The sequence below is a fragment of the Carcharodon carcharias genome, chromosome 16 (assembly GCF_017639515.1).
Source record: "Carcharodon carcharias isolate sCarCar2 chromosome 16, sCarCar2.pri, whole genome shotgun sequence".
NCBI lineage: Eukaryota > Metazoa > Chordata > Chondrichthyes > Lamniformes > Lamnidae > Carcharodon > Carcharodon carcharias.
The window spans coordinates 73,601,905-73,624,759 of NC_054482.1; the positions used below are offsets into that span (position 1 = coordinate 73,601,905).

General features: G+C 45.2%; 1 protein-coding gene across 1 annotated transcript in view; it reads left to right on the top strand.

Annotated features, from left to right (window-relative positions):
* LOC121288957 overlaps positions 1-8,394 on the top strand; it is an 80,905-nt gene extending 72,511 nt beyond the window's left edge. Inside the window, exon 8 of the mRNA XM_041207822.1 lies at positions 8,326-8,394. Coding sequence (XP_041063756.1) covers positions 8,326-8,394 — 69 coding nt within the window. The remainder of the gene's footprint in view (positions 1-8,325) is intronic.
* The last annotated feature ends 14,461 nt before the right edge of the window (positions 8,395-22,855 follow it).

Here is a 22,855-nt window from a genome sequence, read left to right on the forward strand (position 1 = left end):
TGGAGGCCCCCCCAAACCTTCTAATATGACCAGGTTTGCAATGGATGCTTTGGAGCTGGCACCCACCACGGTCAGTGGGTCGTGGAGAGACAGGGGTCTGTGACGAAGGTAAGAGTGCAGTGCATAGAGGTGAGAATTTTGGATTGTGCAAACATTCTTGTGTAGTCTCATCATCAATGGGAGCCTCAAACCTGGAGTCCCCATTGATCATTGAAAGATGGTGGCACCATGATGCAGAGCTCCATTATCTCACCAGGGCGCTTGGCATACACAGTGACAGTGTGATGACTTAAACCAGTGACATGTCGTTGTTCTCCCTTAGATTCACCAGCATGCAGTCATATGCAGGACCCCAAAGAACCATCCTTGATGTCAGAGGACCGCCAGGCTTCAGATGCACCTGTGCCATGCCTGCTCTCTGAACCAGGCACCAGTGCAGATACCAGCACCTCGGTGGATGTTAGATTGTCGGCCAGAATGTCAGTGCACATTGGTGAGGGTGCTGCACACTCACTTGAGGAGCAGGCAGAACCAGAGAGAGCCCATGGTGCTGGCAGTCGGTGGACCAGGATGAAGCTGAGTCAATGCTGAGTCGAAGGCAGATAATGAGCCTCTGGAGTCATCCATTAGGTGGCAAATGCTGATGACCAGCAGGATGTGCGGAAGGATCTGGCGGAGAGCCATGAGGGTATGCGTACTACGGTCTCTGTTGTGGAGGAGTCCATGAGGAGCATGAGCACTGCATTGACCCTCATCATCGATCACACTGACACCTCCATTGAAAGAGTAGCAACCATCATGGAGAGGCAGGTCCAAGGACAGAATCAGAGGCTGAAGCAGATCTTTGGTAGTTTAGCTGAAGGAGGGTTGCATCAAGGCATCCCTGGTGTCCCTGCCTCCCTGAAGGATACAAAGTCTGCCTCCATGCCCTCAGCATTCGCTTCACTATGCTCCTCTTCTGACTCATGACTGGATCGATCCTCTGTGGCCTGTGGAGCTGCGTAATGATCCTCTTCCTCCAGTGGATCCCCCCCTACCAATGCCAGATTGTGGAGAGCGCAGCATGCAACCACTATCAGTGACACCCATTCTGGGGGAATGTAGTGGTCCCCCTGAACGGTCCAGGCATCGGAAGCGCATCTTGAGAAGACCTATGGTCCTCTCTATCACCACCCTTGTGGAGGCATGACTCATATTGTAACACTGCTCTGCCTCTGTTCTTGGCTGACACAGAGGCATCGTAAGCCACCTTTTCAATGGATAGCCCTTGTCATCCAGCAGCTATCCATCCAGTCGGGCTGGAGCACTGAATAGCCTTGGCACCCAGAAGTGCCTGTGGATATGAGCGTCGTGGGAGCTGCCAGGGTACCTTGCAGAGACTTGCAGAATCTGCATCATGTGGTCACAAACTATCTGGATGTTAATCAAGTGGAAGCCCTTCTTGTTGACAAAGACACCCAACTGACCTGCTGGTGCCTTGATGGCCACATGTGTGCAGTCGATTGCACCCTGGATGCAGGTGAACCCAGTGATCGGTGAAAACCCTCTGGCTCACTCAGCCTGGCTAGCCTCATCCATGCAGAAATGAATAAATGTCAGTACCTGCCTGAACAAAGCTTCTGTCATCAGCTTGACACAACTGTGGACAGCTGCTTGGGACACTCCACAAAGATCCCCTACTGACGCCTGGAAAGAGCCGGAGGCATAGAAGTTGAGGGCCGCTAAGCCCTTTAGAGCCACTGGCATGGGGTGTCCACCAACACAATTGGAGGTAATCTCAGGCCTCGATCATGTGACAAATAGATGTCACTGTTTCCCCAGAGAAGTGGAGCCTCCTTTGGCATTGCACCTCAGACATATTGTGGTAGCTGCATCACTTCATGCAAACCCTGGCAGCAGGATAGTGGCGTCTTCTGTGGCGCCTTCCACCTTGGACTTCCTGCTGGTCCTGTGTGCCTTGTGCCTGCACCTCTCCTCCCACAGGTTGCTCCTCTGGAAGCTCCATTGGGACACCTGGCCTCCTCTTCCTTCTTCCTCTCTCTTCCTCCTCAGAGGAGGTGCCATCAGCGGAGAGCACAGTCCCCATTACCAGCGTTACAGAAGGCTGTATGATACCTGGAAGGATCCACATGGTCAAAATTCACCAGGGGCCTCATAGACACCAATGAGTCTTGAAATGAAGCCTGGAAATGCTAAGAATGAAGCTCAGAACAGATGAGAAGCAATGAAAGCAAAAAGTCACTTGTGGGAGTAACGTATGAGCCCCTTAATTATAATTATACGATAAAGCGGAGTACAAAGGAAGCAATAATGGAGAGCCTGTCAGAAAAGTACAGCAATAATTTTAGGGAATTTTAATCTACATATAGGCCAGAATTTTACCGTCGGTGTGCGGGCGCACGCCCGACATGCCTGAACATAACATGACGTCGATGACGTGATGACGTCGGGCATACGTCCTGACGTCATCACACTCTTGCAAGATATTTCGTTCGGTGGGCATGCGCTGGAGTTGGCTGTGTGCCCGCTGATAATTGAAAGACCAGTTAAGGCCATTAACAAGCTAATTAACTCGAAATTTACACTGCCTGTCCAACCTAACAGTTGGTGGGCAGGTGAAAAGGCCAAGCGGCCTTTACATTTTTTAGGAAACCTCATCCACAAGCGGGATGAGGCTTCCTAAAGCTAATACAAATTACATTAAAACTTTAATTTGAATTTAAAAACATGTCCCATCTCATGTGACACGGTCACATGAGGGAAGATGTTTCATTAAATTTTCATTGTTGTTATTAGTCTCAAGGAGATTGAAGCGGTCTTTCGCGCACATGCACAAACTGCCTCCAGCCGCACAAGTAGTGCTCAGTGCTGCCACTCGCGATCCACGCAGGTCGGGCCTTAATTGGCCTGCCCACGTGAAATCGTGGAGCGGAGCTAATCGTGGGCGGCAGTTGGCTTCCCAACCGGCCCTGCCCACTCCCGCCAAGCCCGCCCAATGAGGGAAAAATTCTGGCCATGGACTGGAAAAATCAGATGGGAACGGTAGCCTAGATGAGAAATTCATAAAATGTTTTCGGGATAGACTCTTGGCACCATGTTCTGGAGCCAATTAGAGAGCATGCTGTGCTAGACCTGATACTATGCAACAAGATGGCATTAATTGATAACCTCATAGTGAAGGCATCCTCAAGTAGCAGTGATCATAATATGATTGAATTTTACATTCACTTTGCGGGAGAGAAGAGTGAGTCCAGGACTAGTAAACTTAAATAAAGGCAATTATGAGGCCATGAAAGCAGAGCTAGCTAAAGTGAACTGGCAAATTAGGTTAAGGGATAGGTCAATAGAGATGCAGTGGCAGATATTTAAATGGATATTTCAGAATACACAGAATAGATACACTGCAATGAGAAAGAAAACTCCCAAGGGGACAATCCACCATCCATGGTTAACTAAAAAAGTTAAAGACAGTATCAGACTTAAAGAAAAAGCATATAATTGCACAAAGTTGGTTGCCAGGTAAGAAGATTAGACAGAATATAAAGAACATCAAAGAACGACAAAAAGATGAATAAGGAGGGAAAAATTAGAGTATGAGAGAAAGCTAGCTGGAAATATAAAGACGGATAGTAAGAGTTTCTATAGATATTTAAATAAGAAAAGTGTTAACAAAGTGAGCATTGGTCCTATAGAAAGTGAGTTTGGGGAATTAATGGAAAGTAGGGAGATGGCAGATGAATTGAACAGGTATTTTTCATGATAGATGATATGCATAACATCCCAGAAATAGCTGTAAATCAGCAAATGGAAGGGAGGGAGGAACTCAGGAAAATTACAATCACCAGAGAAGTGGTATTGAGCAAATTGTTGGACTGCGGACTGACAAATCCTTGGGTCCTGATGGATTTCATCCTAGGATCTTGAAAGAAGTGGCTAGTGAAATAGCTGATGCATTGGTTTTAATTTTCCAAAATTTCAGGGAAGGTTCCATTAGATTGGAAAATAGCAAATGTAACTCCTTTATTCAAAAAGGGAAGGAGACAGAAAGCAGGAAACTAGAGGGCAGTTAGCTTAACATCTGTCATAGGAAAAGTGTTAGAAGCTATTATTAAAGATGTTATAGCAGGGCACTTAGAAAAGTTTAAGGCAATCAGGCAGAGTCAAAATGGCTTTCTGAAAGGAAATTATGTTTAACCAATTTATTGGAGTTTTTTGGGGGAGTCACATGTGCTGTGTATAAAGGTATTGTACTTAGATATCCAGAAGGCATTTGATAAGGAGCCACATCAAATAAAAGCTCATGGTGTAGGGTGTAATATATTGGCATGGATAGAAGATTGGCTAGCCAACAGGAAACAGAGAGTAGCTATAAATGGGTCTTCTTTTGGTTGGCAGGATGTAACAAATGTTATGCTATAGGAATCAGTGCTGGGGCCTCAGCTTTTTACAATTTATGTCAATGACTTGGATGAAGGGACAGATAGTATGATTGTTTGACTTGGATGAAGGAACGTATAGTATGATTGCTAAATTTGCTGATGACACAAAGATAGGTAGGAAAGTAAGTTGTGAAGAGAACGTAAGGAGCCTGCAAAATGGCATAGATAGGTTAAATGAGTGGGCATATACCTGGAAAATGAAGTATAATCTGGGCAAGTGTGAAATTGTTGATCTTGGCAGGAAAAATTAAAAAGGAAGCATATAATCTAAATGGTGAGGGATTGCAGAACTCAGATTCAGAGGGATCTAGTGCATGAATCACAGAAGTAGGTATAGCAAGTAATTAGGAAAGCTAATAGAATGTTACCGTTTATTGCAAGGGGAATTGAATCCAAAAATGGAGGTTATGCTTCAGTTGTACAGGGCACTGGTGAGACCACATCTGGAGTACTGTGTACAGTATTGTTCTCCTTATTTAAGGAACGATGCAAATGCTTTAGAAGCAGTTCAGAGAAGGTTTACTAGGCTAATATCAGGAATGGGCGCGTTATCTTATGAGGATAGGTTGGACAGGTTGGGCTTGTACCCACTGGAGTTTAGAAGAGTCAAAAGCGTCTTGATTGAAACCTTTAAGATCCTGAGGGGACATAGCAGGGTGGATGTGGAGAGGATGTTTCCACTTGTGGGAGAATCTAGAACTAGAGGGTCATGGTTCAAAAATAAGGGGTCGCTCATTTAAGACAGATGAAGAGAATTTTTTTCTCTCAGAGGGTCATGAGTCTTTAGAACTCTGTTCCTCAAAAGGCAGTGAAAGCAGCATCTTTGAATATTTTAAAAGCAGAGCTAGATAGATTCTGGATTAACAAGGGGGTAAAAGGTTATTGCGGGTAGGTGGGAGGTTACAGTCAGATCAGCCATGGTCTTATTGAATGGCGGAGCAGGTTTGAAGGGCTGAGTGGCCTACTCCTGCTCCTAGTTTGTATGTTTGTATGTTCGTATGTTAAACTCTTGAAGCAGAGGAAGATAAGGCCGAAAGGGATAGATTAAAACAGAGTTGAGTTTTAGATGCTATATCATAAAGCTAGCACAAACACTTGGGCCAAATGACCTTCTGTATGTTTATGATTTTAAGATTTTAACTGAGCTCTGCAATAAATTATCATGACCTTCAGTAAGCAATTTTACTGCATGTATTTGCACTCTGCCTGTCTTTTACAATATTACACCCAAGTCCTCAGTGTGCCTGAGAGTGCTTCATACTGACACCGGGCCTGGATTTTTGTGCAGTCATGGAAACTCTGCAGTGTATCGAAAATACCTGAAGGACCACAGATCTGGAAATCACACCCCCACATCCAGCAGAAACTATTTTAGCCATTGGGGTTGGGGTGGATTGGAGGCGGGATATGATTCAGACATGAAGAAAACCCGAACTCAGCAAGGTCATTTGATATCAGTGCTGAGTTCAAATAGATCCCACTTTTGCTGGAGCAAGGGCCTTATCATGCAGTGTGTGAGTTACGAATTTTTAGAGTAAATGTAAATGCTCTTGAAGGGTGGATAAGATATGTAGAACTGTCAAGCTGTCAAGTTATTTAAGTCTCTGGCCCTTTAAAAATTGAAAAAAAAACTGCACACCTGTATCAGAGAGTTGAAAAAACTGTTCTATCGGTTTCAATAGCTATTTGTTGACATAATCCTTAGCGCTATAATTATAACATTATGAATACTTGACTGCTTTCTACAACCTATCATTATCACAGTGGAGGGCTGTGAGTTCACAGTTTGATTGACAGCTCAAATGGGTTATTAAATGATAGAATTGTTACAGCACAGAAGGAGGCCATTCAGCTTATCATGTCTGCACCAGCTCTCCAAATGAGCAATTCACCGAGTGCCATTCTCCTGCCTTCGCCCTGCAACTTTGCACATTCTTTCCTTTCAGATAACAGTCTAATTCCCTTTTGGATGTTCCATTTGAACCTGCCTCCACCACACTCTCAGACAGTGCATTCCAGAGCCTAACCACTTGCTGTGTGAAAATGTATTTTCTCATTTGGTTTTTGCCAATTACTTTAAATCTGTGTTCTTTCATTCTCAATCCTTTCATGAATGGGAACAGTTTCTCCCTATCTACTCTGCCCAGACCTCTCATGATTTTGAATATCTCTATTGAATTTCCTCTCAGCCTTCTCTTCGACGAAAACAGTCCCAACACCTGCAATCTACCTTCATAACTGAAGTTCCTCATTCCTGGAGCCATTCTCGTAAATCTTTTCCGCACTCTCTCCAAAGCCTTCACATTTTCATTCAAGGTGGCAGGACAGCTTAAGAGCACCGTTAATAAAGCACACAGTATCCTTGGCTTTATTAATAGGGGCATAGAGTACATTAGCAAAGAGGTTATGTTGAAGACACTACTTTGCCCTCAGCTGGAGTATGGTGCCAGTTATGGGCGTTATGCTTTAGGAAAGATGTGAAGGCATTGGAGAAAGTGCAGAAAAACTGTCTTTGATGTTTTTAAAAATTTATTTGCACAAGGGTGTAGGTGTCGCTATAGGCCAGGATTTATTTCCCATTCCTAACTGCCCTGAGGAAGTGGTGGTGAGCCGCCTTCTTGAACTGCTGCAGTCCATGTGGTGTATACTCACAGTGCTGTTAGGAAGGGAGTCCCAGGATTTTCACTCAGTGGCAGTGAAGGAACAGCAATATAGTTCCCAGTCAGGATAGTGTGTGGCTTGGAAGGGAACTTGCAGGTGGTGTTCCCATACATCTGTTGCCCATGTCCTTCTAGGTGGCAGAGGTCACAGGTTTGGAAGGTGTTGTCAAAGGAGTCTTGGCGGGTTGCTGTAGTACATCTTGTAGATGATACATTGCTGCCACTGTGCGTTGATGGTGAAGGGAGTGAACGTTTAAGGTGGTGATTGGGGGAACAATCAAGCAGTCTGCATTGTCCTGGATAATGTCAAGCTTCTTGAGTGTTGTTGGGGCTGCATTCATCCAGGCAAGTGGAGAGTATTCCATCACATTCCTGACTTGTGCTTTATAGATGGTGGACCGGCTTTGGGGAGTCAGGAGGTGCGTTACTTGCCACAAAATTCCCAGCCTCTGACCTGCTCTTGTAGCCACTACAGTTATGAATACAAATGTTTGTTTTTATAAAGGATTTAAATGTATTGAATGGGCTTTCGTGAATGGAGTTTTTTTATACTATTGATAAGCCTGTAATAGATACTTAGAAATGCATTTAATCTTGTCATGGCTCCTGTGGTCGACCCATGGTGGATACTGGGCAAGTTGTCATATAGGCCAAGGGCATGGGTGGAGGACATGAGTTGGCATTAAGTTGGCACAGAGGTTATAAGGAAGGGGCCATGTGGGGGTTCATGAATTGGTACTAAGTTGACATAGAGGCCATGGGGATGGGTGAAGGCATGGGTTGGCATGAGTTGGCATCAATCGGCATTGAGGGTGAGGGTAATGTTAAACAAAACAACTGGGACAAAGTTCCAGAGAACAGAGGCGGGCCATTTATTGCCAGGTACTGTGTCTGCTTCCAATCGGCGACCAGGGTTGGTGGGCCTGACTCCATCCTACACCCACCCTCTGGAACGAAGATCCCACCATTTGGGGAACTTTTTCCTGAGGTGGGTGTAGCGAGCCGGGAGATATCTTGGCTCAACACACCCACCTTGAGAGCAAAAATCCTAGCCCAGAACGAAATTTTAACAAAATCAGACCCCAGCTGGCAAAAAGTAACTAACTTTCAGTCACTAACTTTATTTACTTTGTTTCACTCAAGTATATAAAAAAGGCTGTTGGAAATAAACAGAACAAAGCAGTAACTTATTTTTTAAGAAGTAAATTACATTTTTTTTTGTTTAGCTGATGGAACTGGACCCTCAGAGGACGTCAGATCTGATTGTACAAATCAAGAGCCCAATGAAGAGATGATTCAATCTATATCTGAAAGCTGTGGTGTAGGGAACAGTCAAGCTGACTTCCATTGTGTTTGTCAATGTAAACATTTTGTTGACAGCATGCCATCATCTGACAGCGATAGCATGCCAATTAGAAATTTACCACCAAGTTCCCAGTCTGATTCAACAAAAACTAGGATTTTAAAAGAAGGAGATGATTTTGAAAATGCCACTGACTGCAATTTAGCAGTCAAAGGATGGGAGACACCTAGCCCTATGGCAAATGAAGACCTACTGGACAGAAAGCACTATTATTTAGTAAGCATTGATAAACTTAAATCTACAGCGCACAGAGAAAAAATCCAAATAGGTGACTTACCAACTCGGAATGACTGCATAAATGAATGCTGCTCTGAAACTTCTTCCCAAGACGTTCTGCAGTGTGATGTGTTCAACTGTGACTGTGATACAAGTAGTCAATCCACAGACAGCTCTTGTTCATGTGCTGAAGAATCAACATATTGTGCTCTAAATAATATTTCTTTACAAGACAACTGTGATACTTTTGTTTTCATTCCAAAGAGACCGACTGATTGTAGTCCTCCACAAGTCCATGCCATAGAGGAAAATTCTTGTGTGAAGGATCAAAAACTGGTCTTCCCACGACATAGCAAAAGTGGTGCAGTCATATATCGACTTTGTGAGCCTGAAACTGAATCCAAGGACTAAATATGCAGTGGTAGGTCACAAAATACGAATCACTGAAGTTGTCATATTAAGTGGTACTAGAGTTACGTTTTACTCTTAGCCTTTATCAATGACAGTGAAGACAAAATATAAAATAATTTATTAATTTCATTTTTCTCTAAGGTATAAAAAATAAAGTGTTTACTAATGTTTCTATTTTCTCAAAAATTAGACAAATTGAGCTATTGTATATGTGTGTTATTGATCCCAGTGCCCAGCACAAAGATTAGCTAGAGGGTGAAATTCCTCTTTTAACAAAAGAAAACCTCTTTTTCTCCTTCATTAATGACCAGTCATCAATTAGCCATGGCACAGTGGTAGCAATCTTGCCTTTGAGTCAGAAAGTTAAGCAGTTCAGGGACTTGGATCAGGAATTTTAAGATGGCGGGGTTTCTCTTCCCACCATCCGAGGAGTCAACGGTGAATACATTCCCGCTGATACAGCCTGCCCCGCAGCCATTTAACGCTCCAACAAGTGTTATTTAGCTGGAAGCGGGACTTCTGTCCCTCACTCGGGAGCAAGTCCCACCTCAGAGAGCTGCTGGCCAAGCTATTCCCTGCAGTGCCAAAGCTGCAGTAGACAGGACTGGGACGGCAAGCTGCCCCCAGTGCCTAAGTCCCTGGAGTCAAGGATCAGATAAGTGTGGGGGTCTCAGGGCAGGGTGGGAGGTGAGCCCCTGCAGGTGGGCAAAGGGTGGTGGGGCAGTTGGTGGAGAAGCCAAAAAGGGAAAAAGCACCTGTAGGGGCCACACAATTTTTTTTTGGGGGGGTGAGGTTTGCCTGATGTTACAAAGAGGCTGCTGATGGTGGTACCACCATCCACCACCCACCCTCCCCCCACCCCACTTCCTGCCAAAGACCTGAACAGGGTTGCTTTTTGGGCTTACCCCCTGCCCCAGAACACCTCCTGCCAACCTGAAAATTGAGGCTGGATGGGAAACAGCCCTTAAGTGGTCAATAATTGGCCACTTCAGGGCCTCAATTGGGCCAGGGTGGACAGGCTGGCCTAGGCCTTGCCCATCCCAGCATAAAATTGCAGAGGTTGAGGCGAGCTGGAGCCTGGTGGGAAGGCCATTCGAAAAATTTTACGGCCACCTCCTGCCTATAAACCCACCAGCAAAGGAATATAAAATTCTGCCCTTGAACATAAGATCTCAGCTGACACTTCAAAGCACTATCAAGAAAGTGTGCACTGTCAAAGGTGTGCTGTCTTTCAGGTGAGACATTAAATTGAGGTCCTGTCTGCTTTCTCAGATGGAAATAAAAGAGCCTATGCTACAGCTATCTCTGATGTCCTGGCCAATATTCATACCTTAACCAACAATACTAAAGCAGGTTATCATTATCACTGTTGTATGAAAATTGGATGCCATGTTTACTACATTACTCATTTCAGAAGTACTTAATCGGCTTTAAAGCACTTTGGGACATCCTGAGGTTGAGAAAGGTGCTATATAAATGCAAGTCTTTCTTTTATCAAAATCACATTCTCAGGAATCACATATTTCAAAACACCATGTTCCCATAACTTTATTTGTGGCTGTTAATTATGGAGAAAAAACCATTCAGCATTAAAAGAGAAACCTCATCCCTGATGTCTACTCCACAATTTGCATTCTAAATGTATTTAACCCTTAAACTGCTAGGGACTCCTAGGAATTCCAGACTCTCTAGACTGAACATTTTTTTTAAGTTTTCAGCACACAATCTGACACAGAAACAATGAAGCTATTGAAATCCCAGGAGTAACTTTATTACTGTATTATTAATCCTAGCCTCCATGAGTAAACATTTAAAGCAATTTTAAACAAAATAATAAAAGTTTATTTCTACTTGCCCTGTCTTCCCATTTTCCTCTCTTCTCCCTTCGTTTGTCCCTTGTTTTTATTATTTTGCACTTAATGCATTTATAACTAATTAGCAGGGCCCCGAGGCATTGCTTACAGTAAGTCATGATATATGTTTCATAATGATATGAAATTAATGATATTATGCCATGCAACAATTAATGTATTATATAACCGTAGAAAAGTTGTGGCATTGCTTACTGACATAAAAACAAGAAATGTTTCTCACATTTAGCTGACTCACCTATTTCTAATTTATTCTGTCTCTCAATCCCTCTATTTGTCTGCCACTGCACTCCTCCTTCTCTCTATTGTATTCCTTAGATACTTGAATTGTCATTTCTACAGGATAAATTTTCCTCTGCTATACTACCTGTATTGGGTAATATCATGGTGGAAAATGCCTGTCACTAAATCATCACTCTTCTGATTGCCACTGGGTCTTCTCTTCCCACTTGCCAGCAGGGATCCCAGCAATCTGTTTCTTGACCATCCCAGCTCAGGTAAGTGATGGTGGGGGGAGAATTGCCTGAGAAACGTTGGAGAGGTATAGCAATACATCCTGGAGTGGCAACAGAAAGCCTACTTTTAGCAAAACGGAGAGGGCTTGGTCATGCGTACCTTTCTGTTTCTTCAGGCTCTCTATCTCTTTTTTGAGGTCTTGTTGCTCATCACAAGCTTTAATTTTATATTTAAAAAATTTCTTCAGGGTGCTTCTTCCCTTTTTTGCAGTAGCTCCTCTTTCTAATGACACTGTAGTGAATGCCCTGCTGCAGCACCACTGGATTTTAATACCCAACAGTCGCAAGCACCCTCTGTATAGCAGGAATCTCTTTTGTAGCCAGAGCTGCACTTTAGTTAGATGTGACAGGAAAATGGGTCAGGTTCACTGCCAAATTGGGGTGGAGGACAGAATTACCAACCCTAGAGAAAAATACATCCCTTTTTTTCACATTTGACAAATTACCTTTCTCCTTTTGTTAAAGTCTTTAATTGCCTCTCTCCGCTTGGCTGAATGGTTGTACTCTCACTTCTGAATCCAAGATGAGTATTGAAGCCTCATTCTGATAATCACATAATCTGGCCAACAAATTAGTTAAGTACTCAGGGATTGTACCATTGTCAAAAGTCTTCCAATAAGATGTTCCTCTGAGATCCAGGCTAGTATTATCCCTCATCAACACCATCAAAAACAAATTAAATAACTTTTTCTTATTGCTGTCTATGGATCACTGCTCTGTGAAAATTGACTGCAAATCAAAATGTAATTTGTTGGCTGTGAAGTGCTTTGAAATGTCCCAATGACAACAAAGGCACTGCATAAATGCAGTTTTTTTCTTTCATGCTATTTTCTGTTTCCAATTCTCTGTATGCCCCACAGAGACTGTCTTTTCTCTGCACCTTTTTTTCTTTTTATATGTCTACGTTGTGGCTAGGATTTTATGCCCCTCCCCCCCACCCCCGCCCTTATCAGGCGGGATAATTACAGTCCCACCAAACTGAAAAGAGATTTAAATGGCTCGATGCATCCCCCGGGGGAGACATGCCATGGCGGGGCCATAAAATCCTGGCCTGTATGTATTTGCTGCAAAAATAACAGAGTAACAGAGTGCATTCAGTGCATTCCTTTGTTAGTGTAGAAAAAAAAACAATCTGGCAAAAAAGAGATATGTCTTGAATTGCAAATTACCATAAACTGCTCCACCATTAGCCTCGCAAACTTGCCACCCTCCCCATGAAATTGTTGGATTTGCACTGTGAAAACAAATTAATCTCTCTCAAGAAAGTTAGACCTGCTATTTCACAGCATAAGGGCCTTGTTAATGGAGTAATTTATGTTTCCAATGCCTTTCCACTTTGAAGCCAATATCAGTTAATGATAATTGTTCTGAACATGCCATGTGAAGCATATAACAAAGGTGAAAGTTAAACTGGGGAAATTATAAAGGAATTAAATCCTTCCTAGAGAAAAATGCATTAGGGAATACAAATAACTGACAGAACTGAAAGGAAACAAAGAAAGCACAAATTAGAAAGTGCTCTACTAAATGTGAATGTCGTGATTGAGAATATGTGGGCTCGCAACAGGCTAATAAAACAAGAAACGTGTGATCAGCAGAGAGGCAGATCATCAAGTTTGATTTGTTGAGAATTGCGATGAATTATATAGCTTTCATGTGTTTGCTGCATTTGCCTTTGGTTCTTGAATTTCATGAATTAAAAAGCAACCTAAACTCTTGGCAAGAGCTTGTCTTCATTCATATGTCTAAGTGTTATGTTCCCTAGGCAAAAATCTTAGAACTATACATTTTCTTGCATGTTGTTTGGTGATATTTTAATAAACTTTGTTTAAACAATCATCTGTTTGAGCTAGTACTTCAGAACTTTAATAAACATGCAAATCCTTAAATTTCATTAGTTAAGGAGATAAACTGTCCAAGGTCTCAAATGCCCTGTTGACCTCACCAAGTCACTATCAATTTGCACTTCCAGCAAGTTGCAGCACAAAATTAGGTGGAACTAAAGGGTAAGGAAAAATCCAACTCAAACCATTCACCACAAAATGCCCTACTCCAGAAATTCTTGGACAATATATTGTACATACTTTCTCTTACTTCATTTTTATGTGTAAGGCTATATCTTTTTCATATATCTGATTTATTCTCAACTGGCATGGGGACCTGGGTACGATCCACCCAATAGAAACTGGGCATGGACAGTTAACATTTAGATGGTTACTTCCCACTGGGCAGAAGTAGTTTTGCAGCTCATCTGAAGACAGAAGAGGCCCTTCAGGTAAAGCCTAAAATTTTCCTTTGTGGGAATGGGACCAGAACCAGGCCCACAAGGAAAGTGACAGTCTCCATTATCCCTGAATATATGAGATCTTCCTATGAAAAGTTTATACAATAGCATAAGCCATTTATTTTTATTTAAACTGAATCGTTTGGTTTATTTTCCATAAATGAAATCAGCAATTCTTACCTTGATATATGCATTTCTATTGTGATAACAGTCACATAGTAAACAGAATAGTACAATAATAAATTTGATGTACTGCTCAAGAGTGAAAGCGTGCACTTAAGTATTAGTCTCATTTACAATAGAAGCATCATTATTACAGTATAAGGGATGGTGGTGCAAGTTTCTAACTGAAATTTAATGGCCGCAAAATTATGACTATATTGTGGTGGTGAAAAGATTTGTTTTTAGTGTGGCATCAGAGAACATTCTTAAAATGTGTAATCTTAAGTGGACAATTAACATTATTGCAAGACAGCCTGATGGTTCAGTGAATCCGTGCACTGATGTGTGTGTATTTGTAGAAATTCTTGGCAGAATTTAGCTTTCAAGTCGGGGACCCAAAGTCAGGCGCAAAGCAGGGTCTCAAACATGCTCAGAAGGGTGGCAGAACTTCCACCTCAATTTTACCGGTGGCAACTCATGAATAAAACGGGTTTACTGTCCTGTGCAGGATGATCTCCTGCTCCCTAGAGCTGCCATCCCAATCAGAGGGCCAGCAGCCCAGAAAGAAGAATCAGTTCGGACCAGTACTCTTATTTCCCAGTTTTTATGGTGTTCCATTTTAAGGTATACAAGATCAGTTCAGAACAGTATTCTTATTACCCAATTTTTACTGTATTTTTCCTTCTGGGAACTCAACAGCGCCACTAGGAACAGTGGCCTGGGCCCTGGAACCTATACAAGATTTCTTTTTTAATTCACTAACAGGTTGTGGGCATTGCTGGCTAGGCCAGCATTTATTGCCCATCCCTAATTGTCCTTAAGAAGGTGGTGGTCAGTTGCCTTCTTGAACCGCACGGTGTAGTTTACCCACAGTGTTGTTAGGGAGAGAGTTCCAGGATTTTGACACAGTGACAGTGAAGGAATGGTGATATATTTCCAAGTCAGGATGGTGACTGGCTTAGAGGGGAACTTCCAGGTGGTGGTGTTCCCATGTAGAAGAGTGAAGCAACATTTTAAGAACTTTTTAAAAAAGATATTGATGGAGGGAAACCCCTCTGACCCAATTGATGGAACTGCAGGGACTGCCTTCCCTGCCTGCAGCATCATCTTTGAATGAGGAAATACTTGCCCCACCCAGCATCATCCCTCTCCCCCAGGTTGCCATTAGGAGGCTGCCTCCCCACTCGGCAAGGGGTTGATTCAGCCGGTGGCCATTAATGGGCCATCTTAATATTCAAATCCACTTGCTTATGGAAGAAAGCCTGTCAGAAACCAGACACACTGTTGGTAAGATGCCCTGATGGCAGGACCTCATGGGGGGACCATTTTGACCTGACTCCCCTTAATTTTATTGGCCCCCTACCGATCCTGCCTCCTGGGTCCAGTAAAATCCTCCCCTCTAATATTCACTATTGGGCTGGATTTTACACTCCCCACTGGCGAGGTTGAAGGTGGGGGCTCGTAAAATTCAGCACATGACCTTCTTGCTCCCTACTCGCCCACCCCAACCTGTTCGAAATTTTATTGAGGGGCTTTTGGGAGAATCGGATGGCCTGCCCACCCTTGGTCCAATTAAGGCTCTCAAATGTCCAATTATTGACCACTTAAGGGCCTCATACCACCCCTACTATGGCAAGGGGAGACCCACGCGATGTAGGAAGCCTGTCAGCTTTAGTGGCACAGGCTGGTTTCAGGAAAGTGGGGAGAACCTCCTTTGCAGGTTCCCTGTACCCATCGGAAGCACCCCACTCAAAATCACACTTCCCCCTTTACCCTCCATCCTGGCACCCCACCCCTCTCACACTCCTCGCCGAGGCCTGCCAACCTGAACCCAGTGAAATCTTTCCCTCTTGCCTTGGAGTCCGGGCCCAGCGATGAACTCCAGTGGGGACTGCCTGTAATCCCAGAAGTGGCCACTGCTCCTGCCTAGCAGTGCTGGGATCACAGAGCTGCCAGCCATCTGATTGGCTGGCAGCTCTCTGAGATGGAACTTCCTGTCCTTGAGGGATGGAAATTCACCACCAGTCTATTAACAGCCAATTGACCATTAAATGACAGCAGGGTGGCCATTCTTCCCCTCAGTGACTCCCCACCAACATTTTAACCCTGTGGTGGTGGGGGCTAGTGGCATGGATGACTGTTCCCCATAAAATCCAGCCCAAGATTCTTCACAGAGTGAGTTTCCTAACTCATCCAGACTATCTGTTATATGTCTTGAGTTGGAAGGGGATTAATCCATCCTAGTCATAGAGGTCTACAGCACAGAAAAAGGCCCTTCGGCCCATCAAGTCTGTGCCAGTCAAACAAGTACCTAACTATCCTAATCCCATATTCCAGCACTAGGCCCAGAGCCTTGTATGCCATGACATCATAAGTGCACATCCAAATACTTCTTAAATGTTATGAGGGTTTTTGCCTCTACCACCCCTTCAGGCAGTGAGTTCCAGATTCCCACCAACCTCTGGGTGAAAAAATTCTTCCTCACATTCCCTCTAAACCTCCTCACCCTTACCTTAAATCTATGCCCCATGATTATTGATCCCTCCACCAAGGAGAAAAGTTCCTTCCCATCAATCCTATATATGCCCCTCATAATTTTATACACCTCAATCTCCTCTGCTCCAGGGAAAATAACCCCAGTCTAACCAATCTCTCCTCATACCTAAAACTCTCCAGCCCAGGCAATATCCTGGTAAATCTCCTCTGCACTCTCTCAAGTTCAATCACTTCCTTCCAAAAATGTGGATTCCAGAAATGCACGCAATACTTTAGCTGTGGCCTACCCAGCGTTTTATACAGTTCCAACATAACCTCCCTGCTCTTATATTCTATGCCTCAGCTAATAAAGGCAAGTATCCCATATGCCTTCTTAACCACCTTATCCACCTGTCCAGCTACCTTAAGGGATCGGTGGACATGCACACCAAGGTCTCTCTGATCCTCAGTACTTCTTAAGGTCGTACCATTCATCATGTATTCCCGTGCTTTGTTTGTTCTGCCCAAGTGCATCACCTCACACTTATCCAGATTAAATTCCATTCACCACTGATCAGCCCATCTGACCAGCCCGTCTATACCCTCCTGTAATCTAAGGCTATCCTCCTCATTATTTACCACTCCACCAATTTTAATGCCATCCGCAAACTTACTGATCAACCCTCTTACATTCAAGTCTAAATCGTTTATATATACCACAAACAGCAAGTGACCCAACACCGATCCCTGTGGAACCCCAGTGGACACAGGCATCCAGTCATAAAAACACCCCTAAACCATCACCCTCTGCTTCCTGCCACACAGCCAATTCTGGATCCAATTTGCCAAATTTCCTTGGATCCCATGGGCTCTTACCTTCATTATCAGTCTCCCATGTGGGACCTTATCAAAAGCCTTGCTGAAGTCCAAGTAGACTACATCAAATGTATTGCCCTCATCTACATGCCTGGTCACCTCTTCGAAAAATTCAATCAAATTGGTCAGACACGATGGGCTGAATTTTGCCATCAGCGAGCAGGGGGCGGGGCCCACTCGCCAACATGCAAAATGACGCGGGATGACGTTGGGGGAGCGCCCAACATCATCCCGCCCCATTTAAACCTTAAGGAAGGCGGGGGCACAGACAAATCAGCTGCGGGCCCGTTGACCTGTCAATGGCCAATTGAGGCCATTGACAGGATCATTAAATCAATCAAAGGACCTGCCTGTCCAATCTTAAGGTTGGCGGGCAGGCCAGGAGACCCGGCGGGGAATAGAAAAAACATGAAACCTCATCCACCGGCGGGATGAGGTTTCATGTAGGGATTTAAAAAGTTCAATAAAGTTTGAGTGAAATTTATGAACATATCCCATCTCATGTGACATTGTCACGTGAGGGGAACATATTAAGGATTTTTTTTTTTACTTTTTTTACAACTGTCAGTGATCCCTCTGAGGCAGCACTTAGCCTCAGGGAGATGTGCGCTCTTTCGTGCGCATGCATGAAAGAACGCACCCTTGCTTTTGGGTAATCTCCCCCCCAACTGCACAGGAAGCGCGTAACACTTCCTGCAGGGTGTCACACTGGGCGGGCCAACTTAAAATGGTGGCGTGGGCCACTTCTCCGGTGGGGATCAACTCCCTGCCCGCCGGAGATTGGGTTGGGCCCGCCCTCCCGACAGGCAGAAAATTCTGCCCAACGTCCCCTTAACAAAACCATACTGACTGTCCTTGATTAATTCCTGTCTCTCCAAGTGTAGATTAATTCTGTCCCTCAGAATTGCTTCCAATAGTTTCCCCACCACTGAGGTTAGACTGACTGACCCATAGTTCCCTGGTTTATCCCTCCCTCCCTACTTTAATAACAGTACCACATTGGCTATCCTCCAGTTCTCTGGCACCTCTCCTGTGGCCAGAGAAGTATTGAAAATTATTACCAGCGCCCCTGCTATCTCCTCCCTTGCCTCACTCAATAGCCTGGGATATGTTTCATCCAGGCTGGAGATTTATCTACTTTTAAGCCTACCAGACCACTTAGAACCTCCTCCCTTTCTATGCTAATTTCTTGAATGATATCACAATCCTTCTGCCTGATTTCCATAACCACGTCATCCCTCTCACTTGTGAACACCGACACAAAGTATTAATTTAGAAGCCTACCTACGTCTTCTGGCTCCATGCACAAATTACCACTATGGTCCTTAATGGGCCCTACTCTTTCCCTCGTTATCCTCTTATTCTTAGGGGAGGACCTTCTGGTCAGGGAGCAGGGGCGTGGCCCGCCTACCGACATGTAAAATAACGTGGGATGACATCGAGCGGAACTCCCGACGTCACCCCACGTCATTTCCATTTTCAGGTCAGCGGGGGCACAGTTGAGTCAGCTGTGCGCCCGCCAACCTGTCAATGGCCTATTGAGGTCATTAATAAATCAATTTAGGTAATTGACAGGGCTGCCCCTCCAACCTTAGTGTTGGCGGGTAGGCCGGGAGCCCCAGCGGGCTTAAGAAAAGCATGAAGCCTCATCCACAGGCAGGATGAGGTTTCATGAGGATTTTTAAATATCTAATAAAGGTGTGAGTTAAAGTAATGGACATGTCCTAACTCATGTGACAGTGTCACATGAGGGGACATGTCAGGGAAATTTTCTAAACGTTTGCCTTAAAAGTTTTAATTCTGAGGTGATCTCCTTGAGGCAGCACTTAGCCTCGGGGAGATCAGTGCGGCCTTTCGTGAGCATGCGTGAAAGGGCGCACTCCCAGCTGAGGGAATCCCACCTCCCCCACAGCTCGCACAGGAGACGCATAGCACTTTCAGGCTGACGTCACGCTGGGCAGGCCTTAGTTGGCCCGCCAACTCAAAATCGCAGTGCACTTCCCTTACAATGGGGGGAAAATCTTTCCTTTAATGTACTTGCAAAATAACTTTGGAATTTCCTTTATTTTTTATTTTATTTTTTAAAATGTTTTTGCTCTCCTAATTTCCTTTTTAAGTTCCCCCTACACAATCTATACTCCTCTAGGGCTTCCGCTATTTTGAACCCTCGGTATCTGCCATAAGGCTCCCTTTTTCTCTTTATCCAATCCTGTATATCTGTCGACATCCAGGGTTCCCTGGATTTGTTGGTCCCATTCTTTATCTTCACTGGAATATGTTGGTCCTGTACTCTCCCTATTTCCTTCTTGAATGAGTCCCACTGCTGAGATGCAGATTTACCTAAATGTAGCTGCTCCCAGTCCACTCTGGCCAAATCGCATCTGATCTTATTAAAATCAGCCTTCCCCTAATTTAGAACTCTGATTTCTGGCTCATCCTTGTCATTTTCCATAACAATTTTGAATCTAACGGAATTATGATCACTATCTGCAATATGCTCCCCCAATGATACCTCGACCACTTGCCCAGCTTCATTCTCTAAAATTAAGTCCAGGACCACCTCTCTTGTAGGGCCTTCTACTTACTGGCTTAAAAAGCTTTCCTGATGCATTTTAAGAATTCTGCTCCCTCTAAACCTATCACACTATGACTAACCCAGTTAATGTTGGGGAATTTGAAATCCACCAGAATTACTACCATATTATTTTTACACTTTTGGCTCTGTTTGGCTCCGTCAGGCTCTGATTGGCCCTGTTTGGAACAGTGTGGAACTGTTTGGCTCTGCCAGGCTCTGTTTGGCTCTGCCAGGCTCAGTTTGGACCCGTTTGGCTCTGCTTGGCTCTGTTTGGCTCAGCCAGGCTCTGTTTAGCTCTGTTTGGCTCTGCCAGGCTCTGTTTGGCTCTGCCAGGTGCTGTTTGGCTCTGCCTGGCTCTGTTTGGCTCTGCCAGGCTCTGTTTTGCTCTGGCAGGCACTGTCTGGCTCTGTTTAGCTCTGTTGGCACTGTTTGGCTCTGAATGGCTCTCTTTGGCTCTGTTCAGCTGTGCTTGGCAGCGTTTGGCTCTGTTTGGCATGGTTTGGCTCTGCCAGGCTCTGTTTGGCTCTGTTTGACTCTGTCAGACTCTGTTTGGCTCTGCTTGGCTCCATTTGGCTCAGTCAGGCTCTATTTGGCTCAGTTTGGATCTGTTTCACTCAGTCTGGCTCTGTTTGGCACTGTTTGGCTCTGCTAGGCTATCTTTGGCTCTGTTTGGCTGTGTTTGGCTCTGCCAAGATCTGTTTGGCTCTACCAGGCTCTGTTTTGCTCTGCTTGCCTCTGTTTGGCACTATTTGGCTCTGATTGGTGTCTTTGGGTCTGTTTGGCTGTCTATGCCTCTGTTTTGCACTGTTTGGCTCTGTCTGGCTCTGGTTGGATCTGCAAGCCTCTGTCTGGCTCTGCCAGGCTCTGTTTGGTTCTGCTAGGCACTGTTTGGCTCCCTTTGGTTCTGCCAGGGTTGGTTTGGCACTGTTTTTATCTGTTTCGCTCTGCCAGGCTCTTCCAGGCTCTGATTGGCTCTGCCAGTCTCTGTTTGGCTATGCCAGGCTCTGGATGGCTCTGCCAGACAACAATTGGCTCTGTTCGGCTCTGTTTGGCACTGCTGGGCTCTGATTGGCCCTGTTTGGCCCTCTTTGGCTCTGTTTGGCTGTATTTGGCACTGTTTGGTTCTGACAGGCTGTGTTTGGCTCTGCCACATTTTATTTGGCTCCGTTTGGCTCTGCCAGGTTGTGTTTGGCTCTGTTTGGCTTTGTCAGGCTCTGTTTGGCTCTGATTGGCTCTGATTGTCTCTGTTTGGCTCTGATTGACTCTGTTTGGCTCTGAATGGATTTCTTTGGCTCTGTTCGGCTGTGTTTTGGCTCTGTGTGACACTGTTTGGCTCTGTCTGGCTCTCTATGGCTCTGTTTGGCTGTGTTTAGCTCTGCCAGGCTCTGTTTGGCTCTGCCAGGCTCTGTTTGGCTTACTTTGGCTCTGTTTCACTCTGCTTGGCTCTGTTTGTAACTGTTTGGCTCTGATTGGTGCTCTTTGGCTCTGTTTGGCTATCTATGGCTCTGCTTGGCTCTGTTTGGCTCTGCCAGGCTCTGTTCCGCTCTGCCTGGCTCTGTGTGGATCTGTAAGGCTCTGTCTGGCTCTGCCAGGCCCTGTTTGGCTCTGCTAAGCACTTTCTGGCTCTCTTTGGTTCTGCCAGGGTTGGTTTGGCTCTGTTTTTATCTGTTTGGCTCTGCCAGGCTCTTCCAGGCTCTGTTTGGCCCTGCCAGGCTATGCTTGGCTCAGTTTGGCCCTGTTTGGATTTGTTTGGCACTGTTTGGCTATCTGCAGCTCTGTTTGGCTGTATTTGGCTCTGCCAGGCTCTGTTTGGCTCATTTTGGCTCTTTGGATCTGCAAAGCTCTGTCTGGCTCTGTCAGGCTTTGTTTGGCTCTGCCAGGATCTGTTTGGCTCTGCCTGGCTCTGCTGGGCCCTTATCAGCTCTCTTTGGCTCTGCCAGGCTCCACCAGGCTCTGTTCAGCTCTTCCTGGCTCTGTTTGGATATGCTAGGCTCTGTTTGGCTCTACCAGGCTATGCTTGGCTCTGTTTGGATCTGTTTGACTCTGTCTGGCACTCTTTGGATCTGATTGGCACTCTCTGGCTCTGTTTGGCTGTATTTGGCTCTCTTTGGCTCTGCCAGGCTCTGTTTGGCTGTTTGGATTTGCCACATTCTGTTTGGCTCTGTCTGGCTCTGCCAGGCTATGTCTGGCTGTGTCTGGCTGTGCTTGGCTTTGCCAGGCTCTGTTTGGCTCTGATTGGCTTTGCTTGGCTCTGCCAGGCTCTGTTTGGCGCTGTCTGGCTCTGTCGGGACCTGCAAGGCTCTGTCTGGCTCTGCCAGGCTCTGTTAGGCTCTGCCAGTCTCTGTTTGGCTCTCTTTGGTTCTGCCAGGGTTGGTTTGGCTCTATTTTTATCTGTTTGGCTCTGCCAGGCTCTTCCAGGCTCTGATTGCCCCTGTTTGGCTATGCCAGGTGTTGTTTGGCCCTGCCAGGTTCTGTTAGACTCTGTTTGGCTCTGTCTGGCTTTGTTTGGCTCTGCCAGGCTCTGTTTGGCTCTTCCAGGCTCTATTTGGCTCTGTTTGGCTCTGCCAGGCTCTGATTGGCTCTTGCAAAGCCAAGCAGAGCCAAATAGAGCCTGGAAGAGCCAATCAGAGCCTGGCAGAGCCAAACAGAGCCAAATAGAGCCTGGCAGGCTCTGTTTAGCTCTGTTTGGCTCTGTCAGGCTCTGCTTGACTGTTAGCCTCTGCCTGGCTCTATTTGGCTCTGCCAGGCTCTGTTTGGCTCTGCCTAGCTTTGTTTGGCTCTGCCAGGCTCTGTTTGGCTTGGTTTGGCTATTCCAGGTTCTGTTCGGCTCTGCCTGGCTCTGTCTGGATCTGCATGGCTCTGTCTCTCTCTGCCAGGCTCTGTTTGGCTCTGCTAGGCTCTGTCTGGCACTCTTTGGTTCTGCTGGGGTAGTTTGGCTCTGTTTGGATCCGTTTGTCTCTGCCAGGCACTTCCAGGCTCTGATTGGGTCTGTTTGACTCTGCCGGGTG